This window comes from Balearica regulorum, chromosome 2 (assembly GCF_011004875.1).
Source record: "Balearica regulorum gibbericeps isolate bBalReg1 chromosome 2, bBalReg1.pri, whole genome shotgun sequence".
Lineage (NCBI taxonomy): Eukaryota > Metazoa > Chordata > Aves > Gruiformes > Gruidae > Balearica > Balearica regulorum.
The window spans coordinates 24,008,979-24,029,772 of NC_046185.1; the positions used below are offsets into that span (position 1 = coordinate 24,008,979).

Sequence of the window (20,794 nt, forward strand, 5' to 3'; positions counted from 1 at the left end):
CATCCTTTCAGCTCTCTAAGGTGTTGCAAAGACACATCTTAAGACAGTGAAATACCACAGCAATATTTTGAGGACTATCTAATGACCAAAATTAGACAATGAACAAACGTACACCATCTAGCTGTATAGAATCACTATTGTTATATAATTATGCCTCAGTAAAGCTAATTTTTGTCTTATTAAGAATGCCATGCAACATTTCTTTGCTGTGGATGCATAAAGACAATAACATACTCCATCTTATTGACTAAGGCCTTGTACAGTATGAATAGAAGCATGACATCAGGTACAATAAACACAGCAACTGAAATACAGGACTGAATACAAATGTACTGCATTTTATACCAAAAGATTCACAGGGAATGCCCCTACTTCCCCACACATGGACCTACTGATCACTTTTTTCTGGTTTTCCTTGTTAGAACTTGGCAGGCTGCACTTCAACTTTCCAAAAAGCCTGAAAATGAAAACTATTCAAAGAAAAATCTGCAGGAAACATTTCTGGGGATCCTCGCAAAGCAAGAGTGGTATTTTGTTCAGTTTTGTACAACAGATCATTGGCTCCCTGACGTACTCAATGAGAGTTGCAGAGAGCTGTTCCAGATGGTGGTATGCCAAGGACAAAACTGTAATGCAGTATATTGCCACACTCAATTCATTACCACACAGAGAAGTAATGCTTTTAAGCTCAATTTTTTTTTTTTTTTTTTTTTAAACAGAGTTTATTCAGGCTGCAGGAAGCAGAAGTTGCTGCTGGGAGCTGTAGAAGGATTGCACAGGGACGGGGGCGAGGCCTCAAGAGAGGATATATTTCTTTATTTCTTTCAGGGCTGTTGTTTTTTCCATTGAGAGGAGGGAGAGGGTGGAGGAGATCTGCAAGCTGAAAAAGCAGTTTTCAATCAAGAAAACTTCTTTTGGTTAAGTACTCCCAGTTCCCCACATGCTGTTTGGTAAAGGGAATAAATGTAGACAGGTTTCATTTGTACAGAACCTTTTTAGATCTGTCTGACTGTTTCCAGTATTCTTTTTATATATTACACCATTAGGGAGCTTTTTATAACATCTACAGTGAAGTATAAACATTTCATAATGGGAAGAGTCATGATCCCTCATCCTTAGTACAGCACAGCATTTGGACATTTATTTCTGAGAGAGAGCATTCACCCTACCAGAGTGATCCACTTCCCCCGTTCTTCTTGGGGTGACCTGCAGAGGCGCAGGAGGCATCACACCAGCACTTCACAACAGCCTCGCTTGAAGAATTTTACAATAAACACCTTGAAATATTCAGCACTTAAGTCTCAAAGCAAGACCGTTCGCTTTCCAAATGACAATGTAAAAGTTTAAAAAAAAAAATCAAACCCATGACATATTAAGTAATAGAAGTATTGACAAATATTTCCAGAAAAAGCAGTGGGAAAATTTGAATGATTTACTTTCTGTGTAAAGATTGTTAAAACATTTAAATGATAAATTATGTCAAAAGCTTTCAAATATTTCTTCATATGATATCCATAGATGTTATATTTAGAGTGATTTGGTTTTCAAGCAAATTTTAAAAACAAGACCAAACTTCAACCAGTAGACTAAATCACAATATAGTCTATTTCAGAATTTTTACAACTTTTAAATTTCCTTAAAAAACATACAGTAATGCTTTTAAAAAGGGGAATGGAAAATGAATAGCTGGTATCTATGCTGAAGTTTTCTGTAAAGTAACTGTATGAAATACTTGGATTTAGGTTGGATTCTATACTGCACCACATACCTCCTAAGAATTAAAAAATGAGGGAAACAGATCTCAAAAAAGAATCTTAAACCCCAGTGAAGCTAATAAACCAGAACACTGGGTCTAAATGATAAGTAAAAACAAATAGAATTATATTAAAACCAAACAAAGAAATGAACCCTAAAATAACTCTGTAAAAATCATTCATTACGTTCCAGGTTAAACATGTCTAAGAAACTTAAAGAATTAAAAAAGAAAACAGTATCACAAATAGGTCAAAGAATAAAGCTTCTGTGGTAGTTGCAGGAAATCTTAAGATAAACTTCACCCTGAAAACACTAAGCACCATGTAAAACACCATGCAGCCACCCTCTTGGTGCGTGCTGAAAATATCTCAGCGGATGGCTGGGTTCAATGCAGGTTCTCCCAGTTCTCAGCACACCACTTCCACAAATCATAAAACAAACCCAGATACAGCAAAACTGACTGCCAACTAAAAAGCAAAAATGCGAACAATCTGAAAAAGAACTGTAGTGAATGTGCAAAATTTTAAGCCAAAAGGACAAGAAAACATTCATATCAACCTTCTCTTTAAACAAATTCAAGCTGGAATTAAAATACTGTATTGCATACCAGAAAGGAAAAGCTAGTATACTTAATTACAACTGACCTAAATTAAAATCCAAGCAGAAGATTCATTCAAAAGATATTTCAAAACAAGCATACTTCTTTGTCAAATCTATTCTAATAAAATTTTATTTTGGAAGTCTTCTGAGGAAAAGAAGAATGTCCAAGCAGTTATAAAGAGAACTCTGTACAGATTATCTGTAATAGCTGCTTCCCTTATCTTAATAGCTTTTCAGGAATCCCACCAAATTTCCTATCCAAATCTATAACCATAAAGCTCAGACCAAAGTGTGCTGGCAATATGATTTCAGCCACTAATGGGAAGAAAAACAAAAGGCAGTTCCTCAGCGGCTGGTTTTGCTATGTTAGCTTAACTTGCAAATTAGCCAGAAGTCCTTTGGAGATCAGTGTCATCTTAGCTTTCAAGAAATGCCAGTGGCCCTACGTTGTTTTGTGAGAAAGAACTTCATGGGCAACTTGCCCAAAATCAAGGCCCAGCAAGAAGGTCATACACATTTTTTTCAAGGCTAAGAATTTAAAAGAAAAAAAGTCTATGGAATTATATTAGTTAAAAAAAAAAAATAAATCAATAAAAGACAAGAAAGAACCAGGTGATCTTATAAATGAACAAATAGTATCACGGTATTTAAATTTTTATCAGTATTCATGTCACTCCTTGTAGTTTTATCATTACTTTGGTTAGATCTGCTTTTCCTGCCCTGTATTTTTCAATGATAAACTGGAATTTGTTCTTAATCACACCTTTTTCCTGCACACACTCCTCCAGAGCAAGCTTATTTGCTCTCTTGGTCTTTCATCAATTCATCACTTAGAAAGCTCAGTCTGTGCGCCACGTGCCATCCTCACATAGCTTCTTTTGCTACAGCTTGCCTTACTTTCAGAAAAATCTCTGAGAGTCCTCTCATCTCCCCTGTTTTTGAAAATTAACCAGCAATAGTTCAATTTTGGTCTTGCATTATGATTCTGCCTGTTTTTCTGTATCACTCTTAGGAACTCATCCCTCAATCGAGATGGGAATCTTATCTTAGGAACCATAAAATTATGCATGCATTTCATAAAAATTGGATTGTTTTCACATAAATTAGATATAATGGACTTTCAAATGAAAATAAATCAATAAATGTGTGGACACACAGGCATCTTCTAGCAGAAATGCATCTAAATCCACAAAATTACTTCTAAAGTTTGCTCTTGGCCATCAGACCTTATTCCTGTCACCTTCTGTATGAATTTTTAAGTATAAAAGAGTATCTTAAAACTAAAATAAAAATTTCAATTTTTCACAAATTACTAATTAAACCCCTCTATTTTATATTTGAAAACTTTAAAATTTAAAATACTATGCAAGTGTGTGCATGCTTTATCTTTTAAACCTTTTTAACTGGAGGGCGGGGCTTTGCGTGTGCATATCATACAATACACAATAAGGGAGACTCAGTTGAAATATCTCATTTTAAAAATTCATCTGGTTTTATTTACAGAAGTGCAAAAAACAATTCAGAACCAATAGGAAACGTTTTGCTTTATCCTCCTCTAACTTCGAAATGTCTAAGCTGGTTTTACTCAAGCTTTGTAAAAATACAAACAAAAGAAGTTAAAAAAGAAAAAAAAGGAAAAAAAAAACCCACCAAAACCAAAACCTCCCATTGCTTATAGACTGAGAAGCTCAAGTCTGAGCCCTGGAGTTATTTTTATGAACATACAGTAAGCCACTCAGAAAAAAGCTTATAACAGAACCAAAGGCACACAATAACTAGACAGTAATTAGAGTGTAACAATAATAGGAATATGCTTTTCAAATGTAAAATCCAAAACTCCATGGAAATATGCTTGTAATGTAAAGCAAAAACAATACAGCATTATTTGATTCAGATATACTGAATGATATCTGCAGTGTTTGTGCTATGTAATTCTAGAAAAGAGTAAGTTAAAAAAAAAACTTCCTACCTACTGGCCATGTTCCATTCAAGTGCTGGATTTTGAGAATTTCTTTCACTCTCTGTCAAAACCCCTCCTTTTCCATTTTCCTTCTCTGGTTTCAACTGATTCCAATGAGCAGTACCAATGTTTATAGATTGAAGATCTATTTGATATTGTCTGTCTTCAACCTCTGATCCAGGGTCTCGAAGTATTCCTAGATTCAGTGCTCTCCTGTAATGCCAAAGGAGTAAAAAAAAAAATTAAAAATCAGCAACAAAGGTCAAAACCAGACCAATCAGATATTCATTAAGATACAAAACTAAGAAAATTAAGGTATCAAATATGCCATTCTTGACTACATCTAAGCATTATTTTAAGTCCAGATCTTCAGAAGTATCCAGCTGCCTCTTTCCTATGGAATTCAATGGGAGATATGCAAATAAATACTTTCCAAAATTTAGCCAGATCCACCAAAGTTGATATGTGATCAATCCATTGACTTCACTGCACCTTCAATCAGGTCCATATGGGGAGGCAGGACTAACTCATATCTACTGAATAGATAAAGGCTGTCACATTCAAGTCCTCAAAAAGAACAGCTATGTATCAGTATTGCGAACAACTTTATTGTGAGACAATTGTTCCAGCATTCAAACTTATCAAAGAATAAAAATTAAAAAGAACATTCCAAGATGATGGAAAAACATTTCAATCTTTTTAACATGGAATTTCAGTACAGTGCTTTGTTACTAAAATTGTTCTGACAAGTGAGGAAAAAGCATTTTTGAGTGGACCACATTACTTGTGGGTTCTGCTAAATTCTACTCCATTAGAATCATAGAATGGTTTGGGTTGGAAGGGACCTCAAAGATCACCTAGTTCCAACCCCCCTGCTGCTGGCAGGGACACCCTCCACTAGACCATGTTGCCCAAAGCCCCATCCAACCTGGCCTTGAACACTTCCAGGGATGGCGCATCCACAGCTTCTCTGGGCAACCTGTGCCAGTGCCTCACCACTCTAACAGGAAAGAATTTCTTTCTAACATCTAATCTAAATCGACCCTCCTTCAGCTTAAACTCATTACCCCTTGTCCTGTCACTACACTCCCTGATAAACAGTCCCTCTCCAGCTTTCCTGTAGGCTCCCTTCAGGTACTGGAAAGCCACAATTAGATCTCCCTGGAGCCGCCTTTTCTCCAGGCTGAACAATGCCAACTCTCTCAGCCTGTCCTCATAGGAGAGGTGCTCCATCCCTCTGATCATCTTCATGGCCCTCCTCTGGACTCTCTCCAACAGCTCCATGTCTGTCTTGTTCTGGGGGCTCTTGTTCTGGGGCCCCCAGAGCCCCCCAGATTTTCACAAAATATTTCAATCTTGAGCTGAGCTTGGGAAAGAGTCACACTCAACTTCAACAAAACATTCAAGGGCTATTGGATGAGTGGAGGCTGCTAAGACCATTCGGTTTTATCAGTGACCAGTATCAAAGGAGTCTTCTACTACAATTTGTCTTCTGCTAATAAGCACTAGTAAATCTTCCAAAAAATTATCTTGCCCTTCCTACACTGAGAACAATATAGCTTCATGTGCAGTGCTCATCTGGTATTGTAATAAAAATGCACAATGGAACATATCACTAATTTTCAAAACATGTCCGTAATGGGAGCAGGGGCATCTTAAACTTATTTTGCTTTGAATCTATGATAACGTCCAACTGTAGTCTATTGATTTCTTACATCTGCATTGAAATTAAGCTTCTTACTTACATATGTCATCCAATCTACTGTTCCATTCTAGGTTGTTGTCTTATGCCAAAGGCGTTATTTAGTGTGTCGCTGCTGTCTCCCCAGAGAACTTAATAATTCTGCAATTTGTTTAATCATTGATGTTAACAATGTAAAAATAAATAAGGATTCAAGCAGCACATCTCAACCTGTGATTCACACAACGCATACAATCTGTAAGAATAGGTACATAACCTATTCCAAAGTGCCATCCCCATGCTGCTCGAATCCAAACACAGTTGAAACTGCTAATGCCATGCCATTGTCACCAATGGAGTATGCTAGCAATTAAGAAAATTAAGTAATTAATTGTATCTACCCAGAGAGGCATGTGAATTGCAGGAGAGCTGTTTTGATGAAGTCATTCCTGGTGAGGCAGTGTGATGGCATTGTTCAGTAGCCCTATAACTTTCTTAAATGCTTAGCAGAAATACACTGAAAATCTGTTATGTCAGTAGTGGTATTTCAAAATTAAATGTGGTTTCTTAAAACTCAAGAATGTGTTTGTCAACTTTCCACATAGAGAGATGTAACCACAACAACTGTGTCTTTTATTATTCTTTCTAGGCATTATTTCATCAATATAAATGCAGTTCTGTGTTGTTTTTTTTTAAAAAAAAACCTGAGAGATTATTGTATGACCCAGTGTCTATTTACATACTTTGTCCAATGCAAGTAAATATTGGAATATATCTTTTGTGAAATATTACTGAAAATAAAGCACCAAATTACATATTTTATGAAATCTGCTTAATTATATAAAATACAGAATATGATACTAATTTCACCTGCATAATGAATTTTTCTCTTCTGTACTTCACAGTAAAGAATACTTTTCATTTGTTCTTTTATGAGCAGCTTGATAACTTGTATTAAGCTGCACCTAGCACTATATTTCTTAGGCTCATTCAGCACAATCATGACATTGTGAACTGAATTCCTAGAGCAAAATGTGGCTGCATGCACCAACATGAAACTCCTCATTGTGACAATGGCTTTCTTTCTCTCATACATTTACTTATTTAAATATAAAACCCAATGAAATCTCACTTTGGCATAGTCTTCCTCTGATCCTTTAGATACACCTTTGAAATCCAAGCAAACAAATTCTATAGATTACCCATTTCAAGAAACATATATTTTACACATACATGTAAAATACGAGGATTAGTTATGAATGCCTTGATGTTTTGACTAAGCTGATTATTGCTTTCAGAAAGTACATCCTGCCAGTTTAATACAAGGATCAAAATATAGACTTTTCCCAAATAAATTATATACATACAGGCATTTACATAAGCACTCATTTCTGGTTTTCCATATCAACTATTTTCCTAAGCACGCCCCCAATTTATTAGTTGTATACTCCTAGAAGGATGAGAATAAGTTAAACAGCAGCAGAATTGGCCTAATCTTAAGCATACATGCTATGTATGAACTCTGCAGCCTTTTTGATTCTGCAGCTTTCAAAATCCTTGTAGCAAATAAATTCAGAGAAACAAAGTAAGCCAAATTCATGACTTCTCTACCTGTAGCATAAATGCTGTTTTACCAGCTGAAATGTACTGTAAGGGTTATGATTTTAATTGCTTCCCCCTTCTGTAAACAACTTCACTATCCCATCTGAACCTTTCGGCAGGTGGTGTAGAATACAACAGTTGGTCAATAATACAGTAAGATCATAAGCAACCAAAGACGACCATAAGCATGTAACAGGAAACACAGCTTTAATGTTTTTCTTTTTTAAATTGATTTAGTCTGGGTCAGGCTTTTTGTATGTTTATATAAGAAACAGCTCATGCTGAACCAGTTACACACTGCTGAATAGGCGTAATTCTGACCCACTGTAAAGAAGTTAAATCTATTCTCTTATAGCTCATCCGAGACCTACAAAAAGCTAAACAAGCCAGGAAAATGGCATTTAAATACTATACATTATATAATGATTAAGAAATATTCACAGACTTTACACACAAAAGCTAATTTTTGTTAGCAGTTACTAGATCTCTGTATGCACTGATTTCCGCTTCCAGGTACAGAGATGACAAACCTATCTATCCAAATTTCAATTATTAAAGGTTTTGTCTGGGGGCAAAAGATTCTTCCAATTTAATTTAAAAAGGAAACAGACAGTAAGCTTGGATCAATATATACCCTCCATTTTATAAGGGTAAAACCAGCGGCACCTTGTTGGACCTGGACATAGACGCTATGCAAGGGGACCACTTTCCCTTCTGCTTAAGCTCGTGAAGTCCCAGCCCATGTGTAGTCTGAAAGTCCATCATCTATGAATGAGACAGGACTGAACTAGTGTAGAAATCGCAGCAATACTTATCACTGACCTAATGCTCCTTAACTGCCTTTTTCCCAATTCAATTCAATAAAGTTTCCTAATAGTCTCCTCAACAAGGCCATTGAATGTGTTACACCAAATAGGGGAAAATGAAACAACTGTTTCTTAGGGAAGCAATGGACCACAGCTCCATTTGAAGTAAGATGCTATAGATGTTAAGAAGGGCACAGAACAAAAATGTGGTAAACCTAGAACATCTATGATAACAGTATTTTGAAAATGCTGAGCTTCCATCAGTAAAACTTCAGATAGATAGAATCAGCTTTCCAAAGAAAGGCAACTCTTTTTTTTTTCCTCTTTTTTTTTTTTTTCCTCTTTTTTTTTTTAATTTTTTAATTATAGCAAGTAGATGCCTCTTTAGCTAATGCTTGAGCCACTGGAAGAGAAACAGAACTTCCCCAACATTACAGAACATACTTAGCCATGATCTTACAACAGGAATAATGAAACCCTGTGGCATGACAGTTCATGATGGAAGACTTGGATTTGCCTAGGTTTGGAGAGATTACAAACACATATTTGTGAGGAAGACCAAAAGAAGAATGAGAACTTAAGGGGAAAAAAAGGAGAGTATAGGAGTGGGCAGGAGGCAGAAGAAAGATGGGATCAGGGCACTAATGCTGAAATTAAAGAAAAGCAGCAGGTAAGAAAATTCTATTACCGCAAGAAGAGAGAAGGAGACATTCTAAGGCAAGAAGGGAAGGTCCTGACAGATTTCTAAAGTTGTGTACATGATCCTGGGTACATATTCCACCATACTGAGTGAGATCCCTATCTGCCCCAAAGGGTAACCTCAGCTTTGCTTCTCCACTCTGCCATCTGTCCATAGGGAGACCTATTTGTGGTTTAACAAACATAGTGTTTTATACTGCTGGGATGTTGGAAACAGTTTATTTTTCTCTGGCTCTCAAATGCTGTCAGCAGTAAACGCCAGTTCTCACCGTTTCTGCCTCTTTTCCCAAGGAACTATGCCACATATGACTGGCTTTGTTGGCAGTTGCTCCTCCTCCCTTTTCCAGCTCAGCCTCAGAAGAACTCAACCACTGCCCCATCTCCACACTTGCTGGCAGCATACTCTGGACTGGATACTAGCAAATTTTTATTAAATACAATTACAAACTGAGTAGAGTAAGGCTCCTTTGTTTAAAGCTTTACTGATTAGGAACTGATACTGCTTTATTCATATGTCTATAATCACATCACTTCTCATTTTAACATTACATTTAAGCTTTACAGGAATCTGTTTAACAATGAAAACTACATTCCCCTGATTAGCTCTTGTGTTGTATTCTGTACAGCCAGATACATCAGTATTATCTACAGAAGACAGACACTATATGGGGGATGTCCTGTAAGTTAAAGTGGGTAAGGTACCTGGGTTCATCTTCAGATGTGGAAGCACTTACAAAAAGAAAACACCAGTGCTAGCTCCATAAGCAAAATAAAAAAATGACACTTCTAAACATTTACATAGTGGACAAATACTTCACATTACTAACACAAAGGAAGCAGTTATTGATTGAATTCTAACTGAATACGTTTTGTAGTCATCAACGGTCATACTTCTAACTCTATAATGATTTGCAGTGTTTATAGTTTTTGGGAATAGAAATAAATCAACTTAGAGATAGATTACTTGTGCAATTAGTATGCTGAAAAAAAAGACAACTAGTGACTGAGACATATACAAAAATTGCTTTTGATTGTGCTAGACTGCTTCGAACAATTGATACAATGAAGCAAAAGTACCAGTATAACGGAAATTTTTCCTCTATTTTAAACTAATTTTGGATAACCGTCTGGCTTGTGTCTCTTGGGCACTGGTTCCTTTTTTGTTCTGTATACCTACATATGAGTACCATGGCAAAGAGAGGAACTGGTATAAGTGTAAAAAAGCTAAATAAGATGATAAGACACCAAGTAGCTATAAAGATCTTTAGGTAACACAAGGACAAGCATGTTGGAGAAATTATGGAAGTCAGTACTTTCAAGTCAATTAAAAAAAAAAAGATGAAAGATGATTCAACTATGGATTAGTGTGTGCTAAGACATCATTCTAAACACAAATGTCAAAGTGCCTGGTGGAAAAAAACAAAAGACAATTGGATGTACAGAACAAATCATCTACACTCACAATCATCCAGAACAGATCGTCAAATAAAAGAGTACTAGAATTTAGTTGAGTGTCATTACACTTCTTTTAGTCTCCTCAGTGTCAGAGTCTGGAATACGCAAGGGCATGGACACATGGAGAGGCACAAGAGCTAAGTCTGCCAGGTCTTCATACATTGTGCACAAGAAGGTTTGGGACTAGGGACACTGCTTGGGCAGGCCTCCCGCGGGCCTGCAGGACATGCTTCCCTCTCTGCAAGGCTAGAACATGCCAAAGGAAAATAGGAGAGGCATATTTCATTCCTACTCTCTCTAAACTTGGTTATGTGACTCCAAGCAAAAAAATTAACCTCTTCAACAGTTTACTCATATATATTGTGCGCAAATGCCAAAATGATATTGTGAATATAATGAATTAATTGCATAGAAAACATTTTGAGATCATCTGATATACAGTGCTATAAGAATGCAAATATATAAAAATATGTATAAAAATCAACTGCTGCAATTTTTTCTTGAGATACTATTTATGTAACTACTTAAATATTTTATTTCGAAACCCAGTAGGTACATATTCAGAGGAAAAAATAACAACACCCCCTCACGCCCATTAATTACATTGGTAGTGCCAGGTGGGTGCTGCTATAATTCCATTTGCTATCCATTTAGGAAGGTCAGGCTTTAGTGAACTGGACCACACCAAGGTCAGGACTGGTAGCAGTGCATTGATCATATAAAAGCTACTAAACACATGAAAGGAATTACGGTAGATCACACATCAAACATTTTGGCCCTGTGCTTCCTTCCTCTAGTCCTACGGGCAGGAAATGCTCTACATATCCTGGGAGGTGAGCAGACATTTAAAAGTAGCCCCTTGTTCCAGAGGCTCTGGAACAGCAATTGCCCGCAAAGAAGCTGAAGAACTTCTGCAGTGCAGTTGTCTTCTACAGTTTTATCTGGAACACAGTATGAATGATCCCATGACAGTAAGGTATGGTATGGTAAACTATAAAGTAATTTCAGTCTCAAAAAAAAAAAAAAAGGGGGTAAAATGAAATGAATCTGAAGTTTGCAGCTATGCATTTACATGTCATTTGTTTAATTACTTTTGTAATTTTATTGTTTAAATTCCTCAGCAAAAATAACAGCATGAGCAAGTCTGAACTTTTAAAGATCAGTTTTTCATTTTTATACTGTTTAATGTTTAGACAGTTTGAGGAATCTCGTTAGAGTTTTGAAGCATTCACCAAAATTCAGGGAGCACAGTATAAATATACAGTTGACAGACTGTATAAATGATAAGTATGCACAATTCCAAAGGAAGGTCTGTAGGATATTTTTGGATGCCAAATGTTTCCAGAAAAAACAAGTGGAATAGGGTTTCTCTAAATGGAATTAGTGAAGAGAGAGCTTGAAGAGTTTAAGTGGGTGGAATGGAAGTCTGGGGTGGGAGTTACCAAAAAGCCAAAATACAATATAACCCAAAGACTTTTATGCTTTTGTTTCATGGTAGAAATAATTTCATCTCAATACTTAATGCTGTTTGGCAGTAAAAGGATCTTTAATTTTCATTTTTCAAATATTTCATGTGTACTTGGTTTACCACATCGCTAAGGAAAATAATCTTGTGATTTTCCCATTGCTTTCATCCTGTATTTTACTTTGTTTTAGTTGATTCACCTAGTTTAGTGGTACAATACCTCAGTCTTTTCAGATGTTCTATAAATTCACCTGGAAATACCGAGGTTGAGTTTCACTGAACACAGTCTTCATATTTGATGCATGGAATGTCTTTAAATGGAAACATGTAATGTACAACCTGGTACAAGGGTAGAAGCCAGAAGACATACTGTCCACAGTGTGTTTGATAAACTGACATGGGACAGGATTTCTTTTCGCTGTTGTGTCAGTATATCAAACTCATACCTGGACATCAATCAAATTCTATACAACGTAGTACAGAACATCAGAAATAAATCAACACCAGTTTTTCCTTATACTAAACAGTGTCTACTAATGCACATTTTCAGCACATGTATATTGTAATAGATGATGTTTATAGCACAGATAATACAACAAGAGACCACTGTAAGACATGAATATTTACCTTTCCAAGTCAATTCACATTTATCTTTGGCACAGATATTTTCTCACTTGTCTTTTTCTTTTTGCAGAATCATTGCATTCATAATGGCACACTGGAACTATTTTTAAAATACTGTATATGATATTGTAAAATATGTCAATAACAAAGTCTAAAAAGTTACCTCCTTTAATTCTTTTTTTCTGAATCTGTGTATTTCACATTTCCCCAGAGAATTAAAATTCATCTTGTGTGTACTGAAATAAAATAAAACATTATGATCTGCCTAGAGAGGCAGTATAGTTTCAAGCTTCTTCTAATCAGGTTGTAGAAGAAACCAGAGCCATTTACACAAATCTGATCAACCCATATGAATCATTCCCTGCAAAACACAAAGAATGGCACCTTTCCTGAGCATGGGGGGCAAGCTGAGGCTGCTGAAATGACATTTTTTAGCAGATCATGGAAAATATAGAGATGTCAAGACAACTTTAGAAAAGGAAGTAAAAATCACCTAAACATAGCAAAAAGCAAGTGACTGTTTGATTACCCAATTGAGAAGCTTATTTTCCTGTTGAAAACAAAATTAACCTACTTGAGAAATCCAAATTTGCCCGAATGTTGAATTTTTTTATTTTTACAGACATTCATTCTTTTCCTGCTTTCCTCTTAATTTAGGTTGCGAATCCACTGGTTTCTCAAGATACTGATGCATACGTGAATGTCAATTTTCTTTTAAAATTGCCACAGTCTCCTCTTCAGACATGATGCATGTCTGCATAATAATTGCACCTACTGCACTGTATTTTCAGGCAAGGAGTCAGGTGTACTCCCACTCTTCCCAGTCCTTCCTCCTTTCTAAAGATATTATATCTCCCTAAAATTAATTTTCTTGAAAGGGCCTCTTGAATGTTTGTACCTGTAAGTCTGAACTTTTCCCTTTGTGATTTAAATTCAATTTTACTTCTTTTCTTCAGCTATGCCCTATATAATGAGTAAGTCCTGAGTTCAGAGAGGTCCATATAAAATCACCAGTGCCCACAAAATATCAAGGTTCTACCACTTTCAGTTTCCTGAGAGAATTACAGCTTTGAGTTTACATGCCTGTGGGCAGAAACTCTTGCTACACAGAGAGAAGCTGACCAACAGGCGAGACCTCAGTTATACAGAAAACGGTGCAGTCACTTCCATGTTTAGTTGTTTCTAGAGGAATTTTAGTATCAACTACATGTTAATAAGTGCTTCCAGTTCACTTAGTGTAAAGGCAGGCACACTCATTTTAATTCTTAAAGGAATGAAGAGCTAAAACACAATTGTTCAAACTAATGTTTCTCCTGTCTTCTTTTTATAAAATATTAGGACTTGAACAATCAAGGTGGTGTTATGAAAACACAAGACAAAATGCAATTTATCTGGTAAGTTTTCCCCTTTCTTTGCCCAGAGAATTCTTCTTGAACATAAGAGAGTACAGAATGTCCTCAAACTCCCTTGTCTTGCATTATTTCCTATTGGATTTTTACAAGTTTCTTGTCGACTGCTTGAGAATCACATAAAACATAGTCCCAGAACCTTCCAACTTTCCTAAGATCTGTTATAGGGTTTCTCCCCTCCCAGAAAAAGCTTTTGAACATCCATCTGCTCCATTATGAAAGTAAAGTATCCTCCTGAACAAACCACTTCCCCACCAGCATTTTCCAGGTTGTTCTGGCTTTGCAGGAGGACTGAAGCAGAGGAAAGAAGTGCTCCACTACAGCACACTTTGATTGTGGAGATTACAATACGCCTTTTGATGGTATTTCACCAGTTCTTTTAGGGACTTAAGGTAAAGCTTTTAGGTCTGTTATTACTAGAGTTCTCATCTCCTCTTTACTATATAGTTTCCATTCTTTCTCAAAATATGACTAATGGAATCACACCTAAAAGTCAAGCACATTCTCCTTGACATACAAACACTAAAGTTTTCGAGAACTAACAACTTTGATCAAAGGTGTAAGCTTCCACAGAGAAATCTAGAAAGGTTTTCCAAAAGAAACAAAAGACTAAGCATTTTGCACATCACTGAAAGGACTAATTTTTTTCCAAACATCTTTAATTAATTTAGTGAAACATCCAGAAGATGTGGAAGGATGTGGCAAAACTTCAAGAGAGATCTGCTTGAAAGGTCAGTTTACAAATGAAATTCTGATACATAGATTCTCACCTTAAAATCCGTAACAAAGCTACAATTATAAGCCACACATTTTGAGTCCCATTCTCACAGTTAAATGTAACCCCACTAACTCCTCCATGTTATTAAGTATAATTACTGCAACTTAAAGTTACAAATAGTTACTTCAGATTGAACTGACTGTAGCTTTTTGATCCTTCTATGATGAAAAATAAATTGGTAGCTTTTGTTTTAAAAGCATACTACTGCTAAATCTTAAACTGTGATACCAATATATTGAACTTTTTGAAAGGAAACTTTTACATGAGGATAGATGCACCCCTTGAAAAGGGTTATTTATGTAAAGGCTTTTAAACATATTTAGAATATGCTTTAGAAGATGAAAAACAGAACAAATGAAACCTATTAGGAAATTGACCTCAAAACTCATCTTTAGGACAAAAGTACAAAATATATACAAATCTTAGAGAACCAGAGAAAACAGGTAAAGGACATGACAAAACCAAGCAGAGTTCAATCTCAAGAGGATTCTCATTCATTATAAATGATTGCTGAGGTAACTTTTGGCAGCAGGAGACAACATATTCTTAGAAACCTACATCCTGCCATAGGAAGCCACGGAATACACCACTGCTTTTGTAAACATTAAATATAAAGCCTTCAGACTAAATCAGTTAAAGCCTATTCAGCATGTACCCAAAGCATGTTAGAGATGTTTTTTAACAGAGGTTTTAGGTAAGCTCCACTTACAGAGCAATGCCAGGCAAGTCTCATCCTCACCTACTCAAAATATCCCTGTGTATTCACAACATTGACCATGAAGACTACAGATTCCAATGTCAAAAATACAAATTCCCACCCCACGAGGCACCCAAAACAATAAATGGTGGTGGCTATGAAGAAAACACAATTTTACTTTCTGCCTGGAGCTAAAAAAAATGTATGCAAGGACACCACACAGATGCAAACACACACACACAAATACCCAGCTCACTACACTTGCCCATTTGGGAAACAGCAAATTCTATCATCTGTAGTTAGTTTGAGTTCAGTTTAGTAAATAGTGTTGCTTAAATTTTTTATGAGCTGCAACGTGTGAAGAATACAATATGTAGATTTTTAAAATTATTTTTAGAAAGCAGTTTCTACAACACTTGCAGTTACATAATATATTAGGCATTTTTTTTATTATGCCAAGAACATGGAAAATCAACCATTGCAAGCTGTCTGAAGAATAAAGTGTATCGAAAGAGAATCTGAACCAACACATACCAGAGAATTATATTCCACTGATTTTTTTCTTGAAAATATATACACACACATATATATACACCCAGCCTTAAACTGGGAAACAGCAAAAATTCAGATTGCTTTGCAGTTGGATTTGCTAATCTGCAAGTTTCTTCCTGTTCCTTGAAAACCTGTCACATTCAAAGATTAAATAACACAATTCAATAGTTAAGTAACTTTAGTTATCAGGAAGAGTTCAAATCTATTCTGTTCTGATCCTGCAAGTACAGGATATATCTATGTATATAGATACTCCTATGTTCTATTTGTATCACCTCCACACCTGTTTATTTTTTGTTGCTGGAGAACACACACTATCATGCCAGAAAAAATGGAGTAACCGTGATTTATGCCAATCACTGGCATTGAACTCAATGGAGATGCCTGATACTATCTCTGTATTTTATTACTCTCAACATGCACTTGTGTTAGCCATTAACATACCAGTGTTAGCCATTGCCTTCTCACAGGAAAAAACCCCTAACAACCAAAAGCATCAGAGGGCATGAAAAATGTTTTGAGAGGCTGAAGAATGCTACATTTATCTTTGTGTCCTACAACTAATAAACCCCATAAGAATATGAACCAGTCCTAAAAAAAAAAGGCGATGGATATATAGCTTTGATGGAAAAAAAGAAAAAGAAAGAAAAAAGCTTCTGAAATGCAATAAAACCACTGTATATAACTTTTAAAATCTGTTTTTTACTGCAGCATAATCAGGTTTAATAGCAATAATGGGAGATAGTGTGCACAGTAAGAGCTTAAACATAAGAAACATTAAGCATGACTTTTGACTGCACTTAAGGTTGTTGAGCACTAAGGAAAATCAGTGAGGGCAAGGAACCATCCTCACTTAAACAATACAATTTGAGTTCAGGATAACAGTAACAAGGATTTAATTTTGCCATGGGAGCTTTGAATAGCATCCCATACAGAAACAAGCTCAAATAACATGTAATAATTCTATATATTTCTGATAATCCTTATTGTTAAATAATTGAAAACCAAAGTAGCAATACTTCAAAAATGTTAAATGGAAAAGAAAGACATTGGCAAATGGTTTTGCAAAAGAAAGAAATCTTCTATCCAAAATGCAGTTTAAGAACTGTGGTATGAATTTGTCATAGATAAAACCCTGTGAGGGACATCAGAGAACCCACAAATATCTAAGGAATGAACCGCAATCTGTATACAGAAGTTAACAAATGTCTCATTACAAATGGGATATGGTTTTCCCAGTAACAGAAGCACACAACTTGCATTATATTTAACTTGAGATCCTGTTATAATTAAAAATACTACAAAGAAAAAAGTCTGCTTTATATATTACTGGAAAATACTTTTCAACAAACAAAGCATTTGTTGAAACCAAATCTGATGGAAATTATATTTACTCAGAAACAGCTAAGAAGAAAACTATATAGAATAATAAGTTTTTAAAAGCTTTCCTGAATTATTTTAGAATAAATTATTTATCACAGTCAAGACTGAGATGTTAATTTTCATTATGCAAGACAGAAAAGTAACCTTGATATGTGGATTCAATCATATATTTTAAGACGCAGCAAATGAAATTCAGGGAAGAAAATATCAGGAGTTTGTATAAAGTAACTGAACTTTACTTAAGCAACTTGTATAGGGGTACCACTCCAGGTCTTACAATGGCATTAATTCTTAAGGACCAACTAATTATTTTCTCCTACATTAACAGAAACCCAAACACGTCTCCTTGTTCCCTGCCCCTCCCCCGCCAGTATTTTACAATAACAGGCAAAATATAAAGCTACTTGGTTAGAGAAAAAGAAAGATTAAAGGGAGGTAACTTGAAAGAAGAAAATAAATGTAAAAACTTCAATAATGTTGCTTTATAACATAAAACATACAATACAACTCACATAAAAAATAACTCTAGCTTTCAGTTTTCCTTTTATTTTCCAGTTTTACAGCTTATCTGCAAAATTTTTCACTGCATTCAAGTTGCTGAGTATGTAAACTGTGAAAGGTATCCTGGGATTTTTAAATGGTATTTAATGTCTTTTTTCTTTGTCTCTGTGCCTTTTTTTGTTTACTTTTTTAAACTGTTACAGTATGTTTAATAATGTTAAAGCTGAATCTGAGAATTTTATTAAAATTCTTAGTTCATAGTGTCAGATTCTGTGCTGTGTTTCAAAAGCCCGAAGCACGATGGCAGATTAAGCTGATCCAAGCCCCGGCTGCTGCAACACCACCTCTTTGCTAGGGCTAATCCTTGTGTGCCTATACAATAAATAAACTCAGGGCAATAACCTGACTAAAAAAACCTGCCTGATGTTCCCAAAATTTTTTGAGGTCCTTCAACTCCCTCAGACAGCTCACTATATACAAGTACAACCAGCAACATCATGGAGCTGCAAAGAGAAGTAGGTCTTACAACAGCTCGACTTTAGATTTGCAACCTAGGTGGGCACAAACCTGACTGCCTAAAGAAGCCCGTGTCTAAAATAACATTAAAAATCAACGTTACATCCACCCCACTCCAGGCTGCCCCAAGGGAGCCAAGGGCCACACTTTATTCCTTTAGCTACCATCACTGGGCAGGGCTAGTCTACACATCAGTTGCTTCTGTGGGAGGGTGAGAGACTTCTCTACTCAAAGAGCTCTTCAAACATCATGACGTGCTTTCTCTCTGCCGTAGTAAATCAAGAATTAATTTTGGGAAGAATTAAGAGTTTGAAAAAGATTTTCAAATGGGAGAAAGGGTCTTTATTAGAGTTAAGGGAAGCAAATAGTTACCCAACCTGATTACAGTGAAGAAGGTGTGTTTCAGTGCTGGTTGAGGAGAAACAGAGACATGAGATTTCTGAGGGGTTCATTTTAAATGTGCAAAAGGTTATGAAACAAAAAGAAGAAATGACTCTTCCTAGGGAGAAGACAACAAGAACTGCGATAACCTCAAGGTCTCAATAAAGAAAAAAACCCCTGTGTACTACAAGTATTTGTTATCTAAAGATTAGGAAATATCAAGGCAAGTAGTCCAAAATATTGAGCATTTCAGTATATAAAATGATAATAGAATATAATGAAAAGTTTAAAAGGATTAAAACTAACCAAAATTCAAACAATTTTTATTTGTTTGATTTTATTTTGACTGGCTTCACTATAATAGGCTTCATCACAGCAGAATTGCAGTTTTTTGGAAAAAAGGAAATGGGAAAAAGCTATATTAAAGAGCACCTAAAATCAGTACAAAGGAAATCCTAATCTCTCCTCCAGTCAGTCACCACAAACAGATTACAGATTTCAAAACTGACGTTGTATGAACTTCATGTGTCAAGCTGCACATACACCACACAGCAAATACTAATTAACTGTGTTAAAACAGTATTTGAGACAGCAAGAAATACCAGAAGACCAAGGAAACTCTGAGTTCAGGCTGCAATGTATCTTTAACTTTGCCTTGACGTTGCAGAACATACGGTAGTTACGATCACCCACAGCTGAGAAACCTTTTTATAGAACAAAGTGTAGCACACTGGAACAACAGAGAAAGCAATGCCCTTGTGAAAGTTTTACTTTACAACTGCTATTTACTTCTGACCTTAAGCTGTTAAATGATGGCATCTTGATTAAATAGTCGAAGAAATGGAGTGCATGCTACAATAAATTATACAAAATATGGTATTGAACATTTCATAGACTTTTTTTGAAGAGATGCTTCTCTCATGCCTGTCTCCCAAATTCACAGCTACACCGTCTGACCTGAGAATTTCATGACCTGAACCCACAGGCCAGTTTAAAGGGAGCCTGAAAACCTATTCCCAATTTAGTTCTAAATCATACACAGGTGGTAGTGAGAATGAGCCATACCTGAATAATGAAACAATCATAACCACACTGTAAACTCAAAGCTTTACCAGAAATCTAAATGCAGTGGTCCTGTGCACTGAGATCTTCACTCTACTGCAACTCCTCCACTGCTTAGCAAATGGACTAGAGCGAGGCAAACAGCCAAACCAAAACTTTAACATGGAGCATGAGATCGTTGTCATCATATTTGCCCACTGAAGTCTGTGTGCAAGCCAGTCATAGGTAGCCAGGCACTGATCTGGAACTGGTACATGAGGCCACAGGAGACCACTGCACTGCCCTGCACTACTAACGAACAGGCACCTCCTCAAGGTACCCAAGCCCCAAGTGGTTCTCCTCACCATGCCTTGCCACTGGAGTCTCTCCCAAACACCTGAGCAAGTTCCCATCATCTTCCAGGTCAAACTTGAAGGAATTGGAGAGGTGCCTGAAGATGCTCTTTGAAATCTCTGCCTGCCTCAGGAGCAGGATTATTGGGCACACATAAACACATCTCTGTGAATCTCTGTAAAATTAATTTCATTCCTCCTGCCCCCTCCTCCTCACAAAGGGCTGGGATGCTGCTAGGGTGAAGAACACCTCAGCCAGGGCAGAAGCAGTGCACCCAACTGAAATGAGTAACTTTGCAGACAGAATGCCTATGAAGTGCTCAAAACAAAACTGGAAGTAACAATAAATCATTGAAGCGGGATTTTATTTTTAATATTAAAATCTTTTTTTAATATATGCATTGTTTGAGAGTTACTGGGAGACTTCAAAAATAACTTCAACAATTTTACAGATTTCACCTCTATGCTGTTTGAATGAATTGGGTATTCCTTTGAATTCATTCTTTACTGACATTTACTTGAAATTTTTTTCCTAA

The 20,794-nt window shown here is 36.1% G+C and overlaps 1 protein-coding gene across 6 annotated transcripts in view; it reads right to left on the reverse strand.

Moving 5' to 3' along the window:
- Positions 1 to 20,794, reverse strand: part of VPS13B (vacuolar protein sorting 13 homolog B) — a 486,160-nt gene that overhangs the window by 164,437 nt on the left and 300,929 nt on the right. For all 6 annotated transcript variants that reach the window (XM_075743649.1, XM_075743646.1, XM_075743650.1 and 3 more), the window contains one exon: positions 4,325 to 4,528. In XM_075743649.1, coding sequence (XP_075599764.1) covers positions 4,325 to 4,528 — 204 coding nt within the window. The remainder of the gene's footprint in view (positions 1 to 4,324; positions 4,529 to 20,794) is intronic.